Below are 12,856 nucleotides of genomic sequence, written 5' to 3'. Positions count from 1 at the left end.
TTTCGCCATATATTTGTACTCATGAGCCATTACAACCAAAATTTGAACATCTCCATCATCTCCACACATTTGCCTGTGCTCCTTTGTAACCTGCTCCCTGCACCCTTACCCCCACCACTCCCACCTTTCTCCCGACTGTACTTGATTATATACCATGAAATCAGGTAGTATTAGTGTTCTTTTTCAAGTTGATATAGTCTCTACTTTCTGAATATATGCAACATCCTTATAATAAGTGTTCAGTGTCTTTGCAAATTCTAACATTTGAGTCAGTTCTCATTTGCTTTTGATTGAATTATTTTTCTCTTTATTATGGGTGTATCTTCCTGCTTCTTTGCAATCCTGCTAACTCTTTTTGGATGCCATACATTGTGAGCTTTGTTCTAGGATGCAGTTATTTGAAAACAGTCGCTTTTTTCAGGTCTCACTTTTAAAATTAGTCAGGTAGGACCCAAGCAGTTCTCATTTTAGGACCAGTTATTCCCCACAAATAAGGCAAGTCCCATTTGGTACTCCTACCACAGGGCCTGTCAGTCATGAGGTTTTCTATTCTGGCTAAGGGGGAATAGGTACCATTCCTGGCTGGGTATGAGTACTATGAGTACCTCTAATCCTTTCTGGGGGTTCTTTTTCAGCTTCAGGTCGTTGTACCTGTGTACAGGTTAGTACTCAGCTGAATGCTGGAAGGAGACCTCCTGCAAATCTCCAAAGTCTGTCTGTGCTGCTCTTCCCCTCCAGCATTCCAGCCTCCAAACTCTTGCCACCTGGGCCTCCATGGACTCAGCTCTGTCCTCAACCCAGAGTCCTATAGGCTTCTCTGGGCTCATTCTCCCCAATCTACTGCCCAGAAACTCTTTCAAGCCAGTAAACTGGGGTAATCCTAAGACTCACTTCATTTGTTTTCTATCCTTCTTGAATCTCTGTTTTTAATATTTTGATATATAGTGTCTTAAAAATTGTTGTTTCATACATTTTGTCCATAAATTGCTAGGTGGAAGAGTTAGTCTGGTGCCTGTTACTCCATCTTGGCTAGAAAAGCAGACCTCTCTTTAGTACCTCTTAATCCACCCCCCCCCTTTTCACTTTGCAATTTAGTTGTTAAAACAAAAGTAGGTCATTTATCCTACAGCATGTTCCATAGTCTGGATTTTACCCATTCTGTCCCATTGTGCCATTTTCCTCTATTCCTTCTATTTCCTGTAAACTGCTAGGTTCCTCTATAGGGTTGGTCAAACAGATTCAGGTTATTCAGGTTTTCTGTTGGTTTGCTTGTTTTTTGAAAGAAAAATTCATAAGTGGTACTTGTTTTATTACATCATGAGGCATATGTCAGGCTGTCTTTCTTTTTGTTATAAGTTTAATCAGTGAGGGGTCAGAAGTTGTTAGCCTGATCTATAAAGTTCCTCCGTAATTCTTTACCTACTGGTTTTAGCAAACTTTAGTGATCTTTGCCTTGGACAAATTATTTTTTTAGAGATAGCAAAGTGGTAGTATTCTGAATTTGTCATTCCTTCTACATTTATAAACTAGAATTCTTAAAAAGAACTTTTCAAAAAAAAAAAAAAAGAACTTTTCATCATCAAGTAGTTGATTATTCTGAGGTATGTTTCGTACAGAAAAGGCGGGATACATGTTTGATACTGTCCCTTTGTAGGTTAGCTTTCAGAATAATGAGTTTATTCCCCAAGAGCCTCCATAGATGTCAGGTGACCAGGTGCGGTTGGCTTTTAGTTTCATGAGCACATAAGTTCAGACTTATTTGATGTGCTTTACTCTGTGCAATGATTATTCTTATTGATGCTCAGATTGTCCCATCTTTGACCAATAGGAGCTTATTCTAGTTGGCCCTTGGGACCTTTTTTTTCATGACTCTGATAGTCTTGCATAGCTTCCTTGCTATCTGGTAGAACAAATGTACCAGGCTCATCTTGTACATTTTCTATTCTAGGCCAGGAATCAGCCATTTTTCCAAGACACTTTGGTTTCTTTTAGGGTAAATGGTCTTTTAAGACCATAATACTAACAGTGCCCACTGTCACAGAGTTGATCATTGCTTCTTGCTAGACCTTTTTATGTAGACAGTAGTATATATGCTTTTCTCTTTGTATGTTTGAAGGAAAATATATCATGAATTCATTCTGATATTTTCCAATCAAATTCAAGATTACAGGCTTTTTATTTTATACGTCTAATTCCTTTCTTTTATCCTGAATATCCCAGTTCTCAAAAACACTGGAAATGTTGGAATTAGACTATCAAGTAATTGCTCATTTGCTTTATTCCACAGTACAAACACATTATGGGAATAAGTATATCAACACAACCACCACCAGTATAATTCCTGTGAACACCCCCAAACCCCCTACCTGGTTTTTTCTCTCTTTAGAGTATATCCAACTAAGTATATACAGTCAGATCACTATGTTTTAAAGTCACTTAAAGTACCTCCACTCTGTGTATTTAGCTCAGTTTTTTTTTTTTTTGAGACAGAATCTCACTCCATCACCAGGCGCCAGGCTGGAGTGCAGTGGCGCGACCTCGGCTCACTGCAACCTCCACCTCCCGGGTTCAAGCAATTCTCCTGCCTCAGCCTCCTGAGTAGCTTGGACTACAGGCATGCGCCACCACACCCAGCTAATTTTTTTGTATTTTTAGTGGAGATGGGACAGTTACTCATTTTAATGTTTAAATTGCTGTGTCTTCAGCTACTGGGAGTCTATTCAACTTGCCTTCTGAGTCTTTTTAACACAATTCTAGTAGTATTTGATGATTCCTTGCTTTCTCATATCACAAGATGTTCCAGATTATTCTACATTTTCTGGCCCAGACCTGGAACCAGCCATTAGAAGTCCTTGTTTCTTTTAGTGGGAGATAGTATTTAAAGATAATTAATTCAATAAGGGTGTACATTGAACTCAGTTGGACATTGTTTTTAGACCTTTTCAGTAGCCAGAGGTAGGAAATAATTTTTTCTTTTCTTAGAAAACATACATCATTAGTTCAATTTGATAGCTTCAAATGAAATTTTACATTATTCTTACTTTTTTGGCTTTATGTTTGCCTTTTTTTCCCCTCTCATCCTGAAAACCCTAGTTCCTGATGATATTAACATCATCTCTTATCTTACATGTATGTAAATATAAACTAAGTACACGTACACATGTAATTTCTGAGTAATATCTGTGATATTAGCAATATGATTATTGAAAAGTTTTAAGTTTCAGGCTTTTATTAACTGTTCTTAGGATATATCTCACTAGATTTTTTTTTCTTTCAACTTTTAAGTTCTGGGATTCATGTGCAGGATGTACAGGTTTGTTACATAGGTAAATGTGTGCCATGTTGGTTTGCGGCACAGATTAACCCATCACCTAGGTATTAAGCCCAGCATCTATTAGCTGTTCTTTGTGATTATCTCCTTCCCCCATGCTCCCACCCTGACAGGCCCCAGTGTGTATTATTTCCTACCATGTGTCCATGTATCCTCATCGTTCAGCTCTCACTTATACCACACTAGATATTCTTTTCTTTTAAAGAAAAGTCACTGAAATAATTCCTTGCTGTATGGTTAAACCACCAACTTGAAACACAGGTTTATTTGTTTTATTTTGCTTCTAATTTTAAAGAATTGCTTTTTTAAATTTGAATTTAAATTTTGTTGTATAACTCTATACAACATTTGTATCGCTCCAACATAAATCTTAAAACAAATCTAGCTTTTCTGTGCTCTCTACACTGTTTCCTTCCACCCACATAGGCTGCCATTGTTGGTAGCCATTTTACCATATTAGCTTCTAATATAAGCAAGTGTGCCTGTGTATCTGCCTTCCCCCTGTTTTATACACAAATAGTAGCTTATATACAAAATGTATCTGCATTTTTCCATACCACTATATCCTGGAGACCACTCTGTAGCCAGAGAGAGAATCTTTATTCCTGTTCCATCTGTATAGTATACTCCATTATTGTTAACAGGCTTTGTTTTTTAACAAATCAAATTGCTAATGGCTATAATTGGCAAGGATTGCTTTCAAGTTGAATTGTGGCATGTTTATACATCTGTAATCAAATATATTTTAATTGTTTCAAACTCATTTAGAAATCTCAGTTTTAGCTGAGATTAGTATTAGGGTTCTTCAGGTCTAGCAGTGAATCCAATCCTCTCTCTATACTTTCTACACAAATGACATTCTTGATCCATCAACATCATTTACATTTATGCCATTGTTCTGCTAATGATTTATATGTAGCTAACTCAGACCTCAGAGCTCTAATTTTATAACAGTCACCTGCTGTACATCTCCACTAGGATGTCTCACAGATATCTTAAGCTTACTATATTACAAAGTAACACACTTTGTTTCCCACAGAAAGTATGCTCTCCTCACTCCTCAACTCTGCATCTCACACAGCCACCCATTTACCTAAGCTAGAAACCTAAGAGCAGTTCTCGACTCATTCCTTTTCCTCCCTTTTCAAGTCCTGGATGATGTAAAAAGCTAATCCTTATGATTGTATCACCAAAATAAATTTCCATTCTGGTGTCATTTTCATCTCCTCTGTTATCACCATCACCTTCTCTCTGACCTGGATGCCTGCCATCAGTCTCCCTGCTTCCACTCATGTCATGTCACATTGTCACTCGGGGTCTTTCTATCTCATAGGGGTCCTTCATGACCTACCTTGTTCCCCAGCCCTTCACCCATTCTGGTCTTCTTTCAGTACCTTAAACATGCCAAGGTTGTTTCCTTCCTCTGGGTTTTTCCCTGCTATTTGCTCTACCTGGATGCTGATCTCTTTATTTTCATTTCGTTCTCAGCTTAACTGTCATTTACTACTCAGTCTCTTTCCAATCACTTTAAAGTAGATCTCTTAAAATTCTTTGTACTCGTTTTGTTTCCTTTATGGTAATTATCACAACTTGCAATTTTTTATGTTTATTTCCTCTTTATTTCCTTCACTAAAGGATAGAAATCCTCTCATTCATTGTCATACCCACTGATTCTGAAACATAGTAGATATCTTAATAGGAACTCAATAAAATCTGTAGAATATGTAGAAGTACAGTAAAATTCAAAACACCATCTTATGAAAAGCTTTACTTGCTTAGGTAGAACCCATTGCTTATGTACTCCCCACATCATTTCAAAATGACGAAAACTACTTTATGAAATATAAACAGTGCATGGACAAAAACATAAATAAAAGTATGTGAGTGTGTGTTTTGGAGGAGGATGGGCAGCATGTAAGATTAATCTTCAAAAAACACTTCTAAGATTCTCTGACCTTATCTTAAAGAGAGGTAGCAAATTTGGCTTTGAACTTAACAACCACTTCAAATTGAGTTCCATGATGTTCTGTACCTAGACCATAAGATAAAAAAATCTTTTGAAAAGGATGATACAGTTGAGCTCGAAACCAGTCACATGCAGTAATTCTGTTACCATAGATTCATAATCTTTTCATTAGAAACTTTATCCTAATATCAGTGAAACAGAAGATGCAAAATACTCATAAATGTAAAATGAGTGTTAATGGAAAGACTAAGATGTGGACAGATGTCAGTGTCATCTTTAACACTCTATGGATTAGATTTTGAGGATTAATACCAGAATTACAAGAAATATATCTAACCTATTATATCCACTTCTAGTTGGAGTTTGAGCAAGTAAATAATGCATTGTAATACAAACATTTCCTTTTAAAACTCTTCAACAGGACTCTGACTTGAAGAAAACAGTGGATGAAAGTGCACGGATTCAGAGAGCGTACAATCACTATTTTGATTTGATCATCATAAATGACAATTTAGACAAAGCCTTTGAAAAACTACAGACTGCCATAGAGAAACTGAGAATGGAACCACAGTGGGTCCCAATCAGCTGGGTTTACTGATGATTCAGTAAGGTTAACAATGAAAATTAAACTTTTCAAAAGTGACTGCAACAAATAAACCTTCTACTGAGAAAATACATCACAGATAGAAGATATCTGCCAAGTTCAGGCATTTTTATGGTGTAAATTGAAATAACAGTACACTGTTCTGAATTTTTATATAAAATGTGGTTGGGAAGGTGTACTAATATATAATTTATCTTAATTTTTCTAACTTTGTATGGATAATCTTTCTATTCATATCACATAAAGAAATGCGTTGAAGCATTTTGTATATGTTTTGATTTAGTACCCTTGCCTTTTTCATCAAAGGAATTTTCAAATCATTCACTCTAACATTGGTCTCACATTTCACTGTGATAATTAATATTACTTGAAATAGTTTTGTAAAGCTGTCATTTAGTTCAGTATTCAAATAGTGAAGGGTTAGTCTTATCAGAAGAAAATAGTTACTGACCTTCCTTATAAATTTCTTACAAAAGCAGAATTTTAATGTCAGTGTTAATAGCTAGTCTACTACCATCTAAATCTGATATCAAAAGTCTGATCAGTTTATATATTTTCATTATTTCAGAGATGTATGGCTATCCATTTTAATTTAAACAGATACATTAGTTTTGTCTCTTCATTTCTATCTTTACTGAAAAATTGAAGAGCAATACCTTGCACTCTCTTATGAAGTTATTCTTTTTATTTGTTGCAGTGATATACTGATGCTAACTAATTTAATATGTACACAGTAAGCTCTGGGGTTGGAAGCAAGGTCATGCAGACTGAGAGAGTGCCTTATCCTATAAAACCTTACAGCAAAATGACACTTGAAGAAAGCTTATTTATTTTCACATGTAAAATTTTAACTGACAAAAGGACCCTACTACTTTAAACAATGTTTTTATTAGAACATGGTCAGCAAATGTGTCATGCCTCTGCAAATTTTTGTTATGTTTAAAGATGCCTCTAAGTTTGCAGTTGGAGGTTTTTGTGAATAATTAATGTGCTTTTAGAAATGTGATGTGATCCTGGGGGTGCCTATTTTGTCTGTTGTGTTGAGAACCAAATCCATTGAACAACTTAAAAAATTTGGAAATAATTGTCAGCTATTTTGTTTACATACACACAAAATATATACATTATATAATATGTATATTATGTATTATATAATATATATTAAATGTTTTGTACATTTTTTACATATCTGTTAAGAAATCTTTTTTTTTTTTGAGATGGAGTCTCTCTCCATTGCCCGGGCTGGAGTGCAATGGTGTGATCTTGGCTCTCTGCAACCTCCACCTCCTGGGTTCATGAGATTCTTGTGCCTCAGCCTCCCAAGTAGCTGGGATTACAGATGCGCACCACCGTTCCCGGCTAATTTTGTATTTTTAGTAGAGACAGGGTTTCACCATGTTGGCCAGGCTGGTCTTGAACTCCTGACCTCAAGTGATCCCCCACCTTGGGCTCCCAAAGTGCTTGGATTACAGGCATGAGCCATTGCGCCTGGACAGAAAATGTACTTTTTGTTTAATGATTGTGGAAAGAAGTTCTTTAGATGCATTGACTTATATAAATTCCCACATACACCTCAGTTAATATCTTCCTTTAGGATTCTTGGATAATAGAAATTCTTTGTAAAACATATTCAGAGATGCAGTTCATTATTAAATTACAGTAACCATATTCAATATTGTTGCTAGCTTTCCATTAAACACTATTCACACTTTAAAGGCTTACTTACTTAAATATTGATGTTTATCTTTGTCTGGTGTTAGGCGCCAGACATGTGACTGCTGAATTTATTTTTTCCCTCACCAAAAGTTGTCACATGGAATGCCAGCTGGGAGGACTTTGAGGGAAAAGAAAATATATGACAAAAAGCAGTATTCACGCATTGTTTAAAATATTTTTCACAATAAAATAAAACACCCAAGTTGTCATACTGTTAAAGTTGGAAAGCTATAGGTTTTTCTTTTTGTTAACTGTAGATTTCATGGCCAGAACACAAATTCACATTTCTTGTCCCTGGACAGGGAATTGGTAACAAAATGGATTGTACTATTTTAATAACTGTGGAAACTTTTAAACTACATGTATTTACACCAAATTCTTGGCTTCTTAAAGCAACATGAATCAAAGCACAGTATCAAGGTGAGGCCCTATGACTTGGTGTTTCAACATACACTGGAAATTTTAAGAAAAATTTCAGTTCTGCAGTCTCAGGAATCGTGCTGTATTGTCTAATGTACTTTCATGCTACAGCATGGAGCCTCTTTAAACAGCTTTGGGATAATTATAGCAGCACAAGAAGTTTATCTGCAAAATATTTCAATTATCTTGGTACAATAGATGACTTTTACATCATGTATATTGTTAGCCTTATGTGATATAAAATGTATTACTTAGAAAATATACTTAAAGGAATTATTTCTATTATAAATGGTATTCATGATTAACTACTTCATTAATGCTCATTAGATTTCTCCTAATATAAAATGAAATGATGCAGTTTAGTTCATTTCAGTCTAGACGCCAATGCTAACAATAATATATTTGGATAAGTTCATTGTATCTCAATGAAGAATCATTGAACTTGAAACCCAAGTCCCATATGAATCTGCAGGAACAAGCAGTGCTCTGCTGGGGCAAGAAGCTCCAGAGGTTCTGGGTTCTCCCTAGGTAATGAGAGTATAGCTGTGATCAAGGAAATATGAACTTGTCTTTTGGGAAGATCTGAGGTGATTAGCATTATAAAAGAGAAAATGGTTTAGAGTGATGTTGAGCAATTGGTAAGGGTTGAAATACACACATTCATGTGCTTTTGGGAAACATGATGTGCCAACACATTAATGTGCCTGAGGGTTCCTTGTGGACTGATGAGTGTCCACATTTCAGCACTCAGGGCATGACTGTATACAACCTAAGACTATACATATATATTTTCATTTTCAATTGTACAAATATCCATAGAGGTGATGTTCCTAGATAAGTCATTTAACTGTAACTAGAGAAATAAATGTGATGGCCCTAGAAAGTAGAATTTTTACTTTCATTACAGCCATGTCTTTATTATACAGTCTCCATTTCTGTGTAATATTTGGATATCATGTATCAAATACATCAGGACTTTGTTTATTTTGGCTAACTTTATACAATTGCTGAACATAGCTTTCTGAAATAGAAATTATATTAGAAACCCAGTATGCCTACAGCAGTAGTAGCCTAATCCCTAGATTCTAGACTCTAATAAATTTATAGTAGTCTTTAAGAAGTTTCCTTTAAAGCAACAAATAGATTATTAAGGCAAATTTAGATAATATCCCAAGTTAGCAATAAAATACAACCGTGTGACATTATAGATTATGTCCAGATACTAACTGCTTTGACCATAATATCCCAATGACAATAAACAATGATCCTTGCTTTAAAAATTATTAAATGGTACTTATTTTTATGTATAAGAACTGTCATGATCCCAGTGATTGGAGTTGATTTTCAAGGTGGATAGCCATAGAGTTAGGCAAAATTATTTTGATTTGGCAAACTAAAGATAAAAATTTTGCAAATTGCTCAAAATAATAATCTTACATTTTACTTTTATAACTTCTGAAACAGCACTCCATTATCCAGAAATCACATTCTAGACAGCCAATAATTTTGTTATCAGTGAACCTTAACTAAACGTGAAAAAGGCAATCCTGAAGTTTTATGTACATAGTTTATTTTTAAAATGTTTGAGTTGTCATATATTATGTATGTGTATATATATACACACACATATATACATACAGCTCTGTGTATAATATGTAAAGTTCTCCCAAAATACATGACTATAAAACTGAATGTGTTCATTCATGTAATTTTAACTAGCAGTCTAAAATTTTAAATTATTCCCATTTCTTAAACATTCTGAAAATTTTTTTAGTTTATTTTAAAAGGCTCTGGTTCCACCTTGAAGTTGATAATCTTTCTGGAAAAATATATGAGAAGTTAAGCTCAGAAAGTGGTCATTATCATAATTTAGTTTTCTTAAGGAAAAAGGGGAGGGTTCTGGATGGAAACCTCTTGGGAAATTCTAAAACTTTGGAATGATCTGTAATATGATTTGGGCTGAGATTATAGTACCTGCCTTTGTCTCATTTCAAGAGGTTTGCTGTGAGAATTCCTGTAATAACATCTGTTAATGTATCTGGAGTTCTGGGAGAAATTCTTTCTTTTAAATAATGGAATTATGGTATATAATACAAATGAATACTCACAAAATTTAAGAATACATTTGAATAATTCAGCATCTGTCAGTTTTTATGCAGGTATATACCTGAGGAAGATGACAGTTCTGTAATTTTTTAAGGTAAGGTTATTTTTAAATTGCATTTTTGTTCTAGCCTTTTGCAATTTATAGTCTTTTAAAAATATTTTTCATAATTCATGATGCTACCTTCTGTGTCCTTGAAATGTTTTTTGAAAAATACACGGATTCAAATATGTATCATGAGTCCTTAATATACTAAATGGTGAAAGAATGATATTTCTAAAGTAAGAAGCATGGTTGGTTCACACCACACTGCAGTACTTAAAAACGAAAAAGTATTCTCTAGTGATAAAATTAAAGACAGGGTACTGGCCAAGATCCTAATTCTGACGTCTGTGTGATCTTTGATGAAATTTATATTTCCCTTTATCATTACTATTGTTAAGTGAGGCTAAGTTAATACTTGTCTTCACCTTAAATTATAGTTGATCATTTGTAACTGTGATGTGGCAAATGCTGAACTGAAAAATCCTTATTGAATTACTTTATCTGTTCTCTTTTATTTTAAAGTGTACCTTTTTCTGAAGTAATGTAGTGAATGGTGAATACCACTCAGGAATTCTTCCAGTTTTAAAATAACCCCAAAGATACAGTTTCAGCCGGAAGAGGGTGTGTTCTGCTCTCTTAGTCCTAATCAGAAAGTCCCTTTTAGCTTATGATCCCATATGAAAGCCAAACCCTTAGCAAATCTGTGCTGCCAACCAGGTCACTCACAAATCAAACAAAATGTAAGCAAGCAATCCAGTACTCAGTTACACCAGAAGACTCTGAGCTTTGCCCCGAAAAACTGTCCTACTTTATTATCCTTATGCCTGAAATCACTGCAGCCCTATTTTATTTTAAGCCATACCATTAATTTAAAAAGGCCTCTATTTCTTTATAGAAACATTCACAGTAAGGTCTAGTTAGTGAACCTCAAAATCCAGATATTAATCCACCTTATTACTTTCTAATTGCTTCTCAGTCATTGGCTAATAAGGGAGTGGTGTGATAAATTTGACTTATCGTCACATACAGAAGTTGGTCAGAAGGGATAGTTCTCTTCCTTTCTTTTTTCCCCTCCTGGCTCTTACTGTTTTCTACTCTCCAGTGTAAATGGAATGAACACATCTATTGTTAAGGTAAATGCCCCTTATAAAATCAGAAGATTGAGTGATTTACTGCTTGTAAAACAACTGTTTTTGAATCCCATGAAATAGGTGGTATTGCTAACACAGAACAGAAGCCAAAAAGGTCTTAAAATTAGATGTCTTTATTGTACTTCAGCCAACAGCAAGCCAGGAGTAGGAACATGTATAAATATGACAGGCCATATATGAAATTTGGCTCTCCTCCTATCAAAGTGTCCTGGGAGCTTGGAGGAAGGCTTAAACAGGAAACAAGTATACTCATCTGATGTATGTAGAAACTCATCAGCTGTAAATTACCAATGTTAAGCCAGAAGTCATTACCAGTTATGTGTGGTTTTCATCTTACCCTTGAATAGGAGAGGTGGACAGTAATGTAAGTAACATTGCTTTAAAGACATGAAGCTTGTCCTGGTAAACATGGTCCAAATGAGAAATGCCTCCATCGTTTCAGGTAGAATCAGGTTTCAGCCATAAGCTTAGCTACATCTGTATTTGAAATACAATATAAATATTTCTTATGCCTCTATATCCTCTTTTAAAAAGAACTGCTGACTGGCTCCTGTTTCTCCAGTAACATTGATTTTTTTTTTTTTTTAAGAGGTAGAATCTTGGACTGTGTTGTAAAAGAATGAGCACTAGCTTTCAGTAAAAAGTGCAATTTCTCCATGTTATGTTGAGCTCTGTTAGAGCCTATGATGAGTATTTGAGGTGAAACCTTGCTGTGGGAATTTTTTATTCCTCCTCCACCCCCACCCCCACCCCCACCAGTTCATTTTGGTAAATCTTTTCTTTGAACACAGATGCATGCTTTTTTTAACCTCTAGTCTTTGAAGTGACTGTAGAAGAGAACTTAAAAAAAAAAAAAAAAAAGGAGGGCAGAATGCTTGTTAGCAATCTGAAAATCAAAGCCAAACAAGCTGCTTAAGTTTTTGATTAAGAAGTTTAAAAATAAAAACTAATTGCTACTGCTTTCCAGGTAATTGTATTACTGGTTTCTGTATAAAAGAAACATTATTGCTGTTGTTGTATAAATAAAATTTTCCTGCAATTCAATTAAGTATTGATTTTTCAGAAACTGACCCTATAAACCTTTTCACATAATTCCATGTGCTGTCCAAAACAAAAATAATTGAAATGTCTAATCCACGAGATTACATATTCCTGGTAAGATATTTTTATATATATAAAGAAATAAATACTCTTAGAAAAATGTATTTCATTTATAGGTAGAACTAAGGTTTAGAGATAATGGAGAATATCTGATTAGCTTTGGTAATATTTTTTTAATTTTACTGTTAGCTTTTTTTAACTTTTAGGTTTGGGGATACATGTGAAGGTTTTGTTACATAGGTGAACATGTCATAGAGGTTTATTGTACAAATTATTTCATCATCCAGGTACTGAGCCCAAAAGTTAATCTTTTCTCCTCCTCTCCCTCCTCCCACCCTCCCCACTCAAATAGACCCACTTAGAAGTGAGAACATGCAGTATTTGGTTTTCTGTTTTTGCATTAGTTTGCTAAGGATAA

The 12,856-nt window shown here is 34.8% G+C and overlaps 1 protein-coding gene across 15 annotated transcripts in view; it reads left to right on the top strand.

Annotated features, from left to right (window-relative positions):
• Positions 1 to 12,381, top strand: part of PALS2 (protein associated with LIN7 2, MAGUK p55 family member) — a 124,871-nt gene extending 112,490 nt beyond the window's left edge. For all 15 annotated transcript variants that reach the window (XM_009002272.5, XM_009002268.5, XM_035253618.3 and 12 more), the window contains one exon: positions 5,719 to 12,381. In XM_009002272.5, the coding sequence (XP_009000520.1) occupies positions 5,719 to 5,895 (177 nt within the window). In that variant the 3' untranslated portion in view covers positions 5,896 to 12,381. The remainder of the gene's footprint in view (positions 1 to 5,718) is intronic.
• Positions 12,382 to 12,856: the final 475 nt, after the last annotated feature.

The sequence above is a fragment of the Callithrix jacchus genome, chromosome 11 (assembly GCF_049354715.1).
Source record: "Callithrix jacchus isolate 240 chromosome 11, calJac240_pri, whole genome shotgun sequence".
Classification (NCBI taxonomy): Eukaryota; Metazoa; Chordata; class Mammalia; order Primates; family Cebidae; genus Callithrix; species Callithrix jacchus.
Note: the sequence above shows the minus strand (reverse complement) of the source record. Positions and strands in the feature narration are given on the sequence as shown.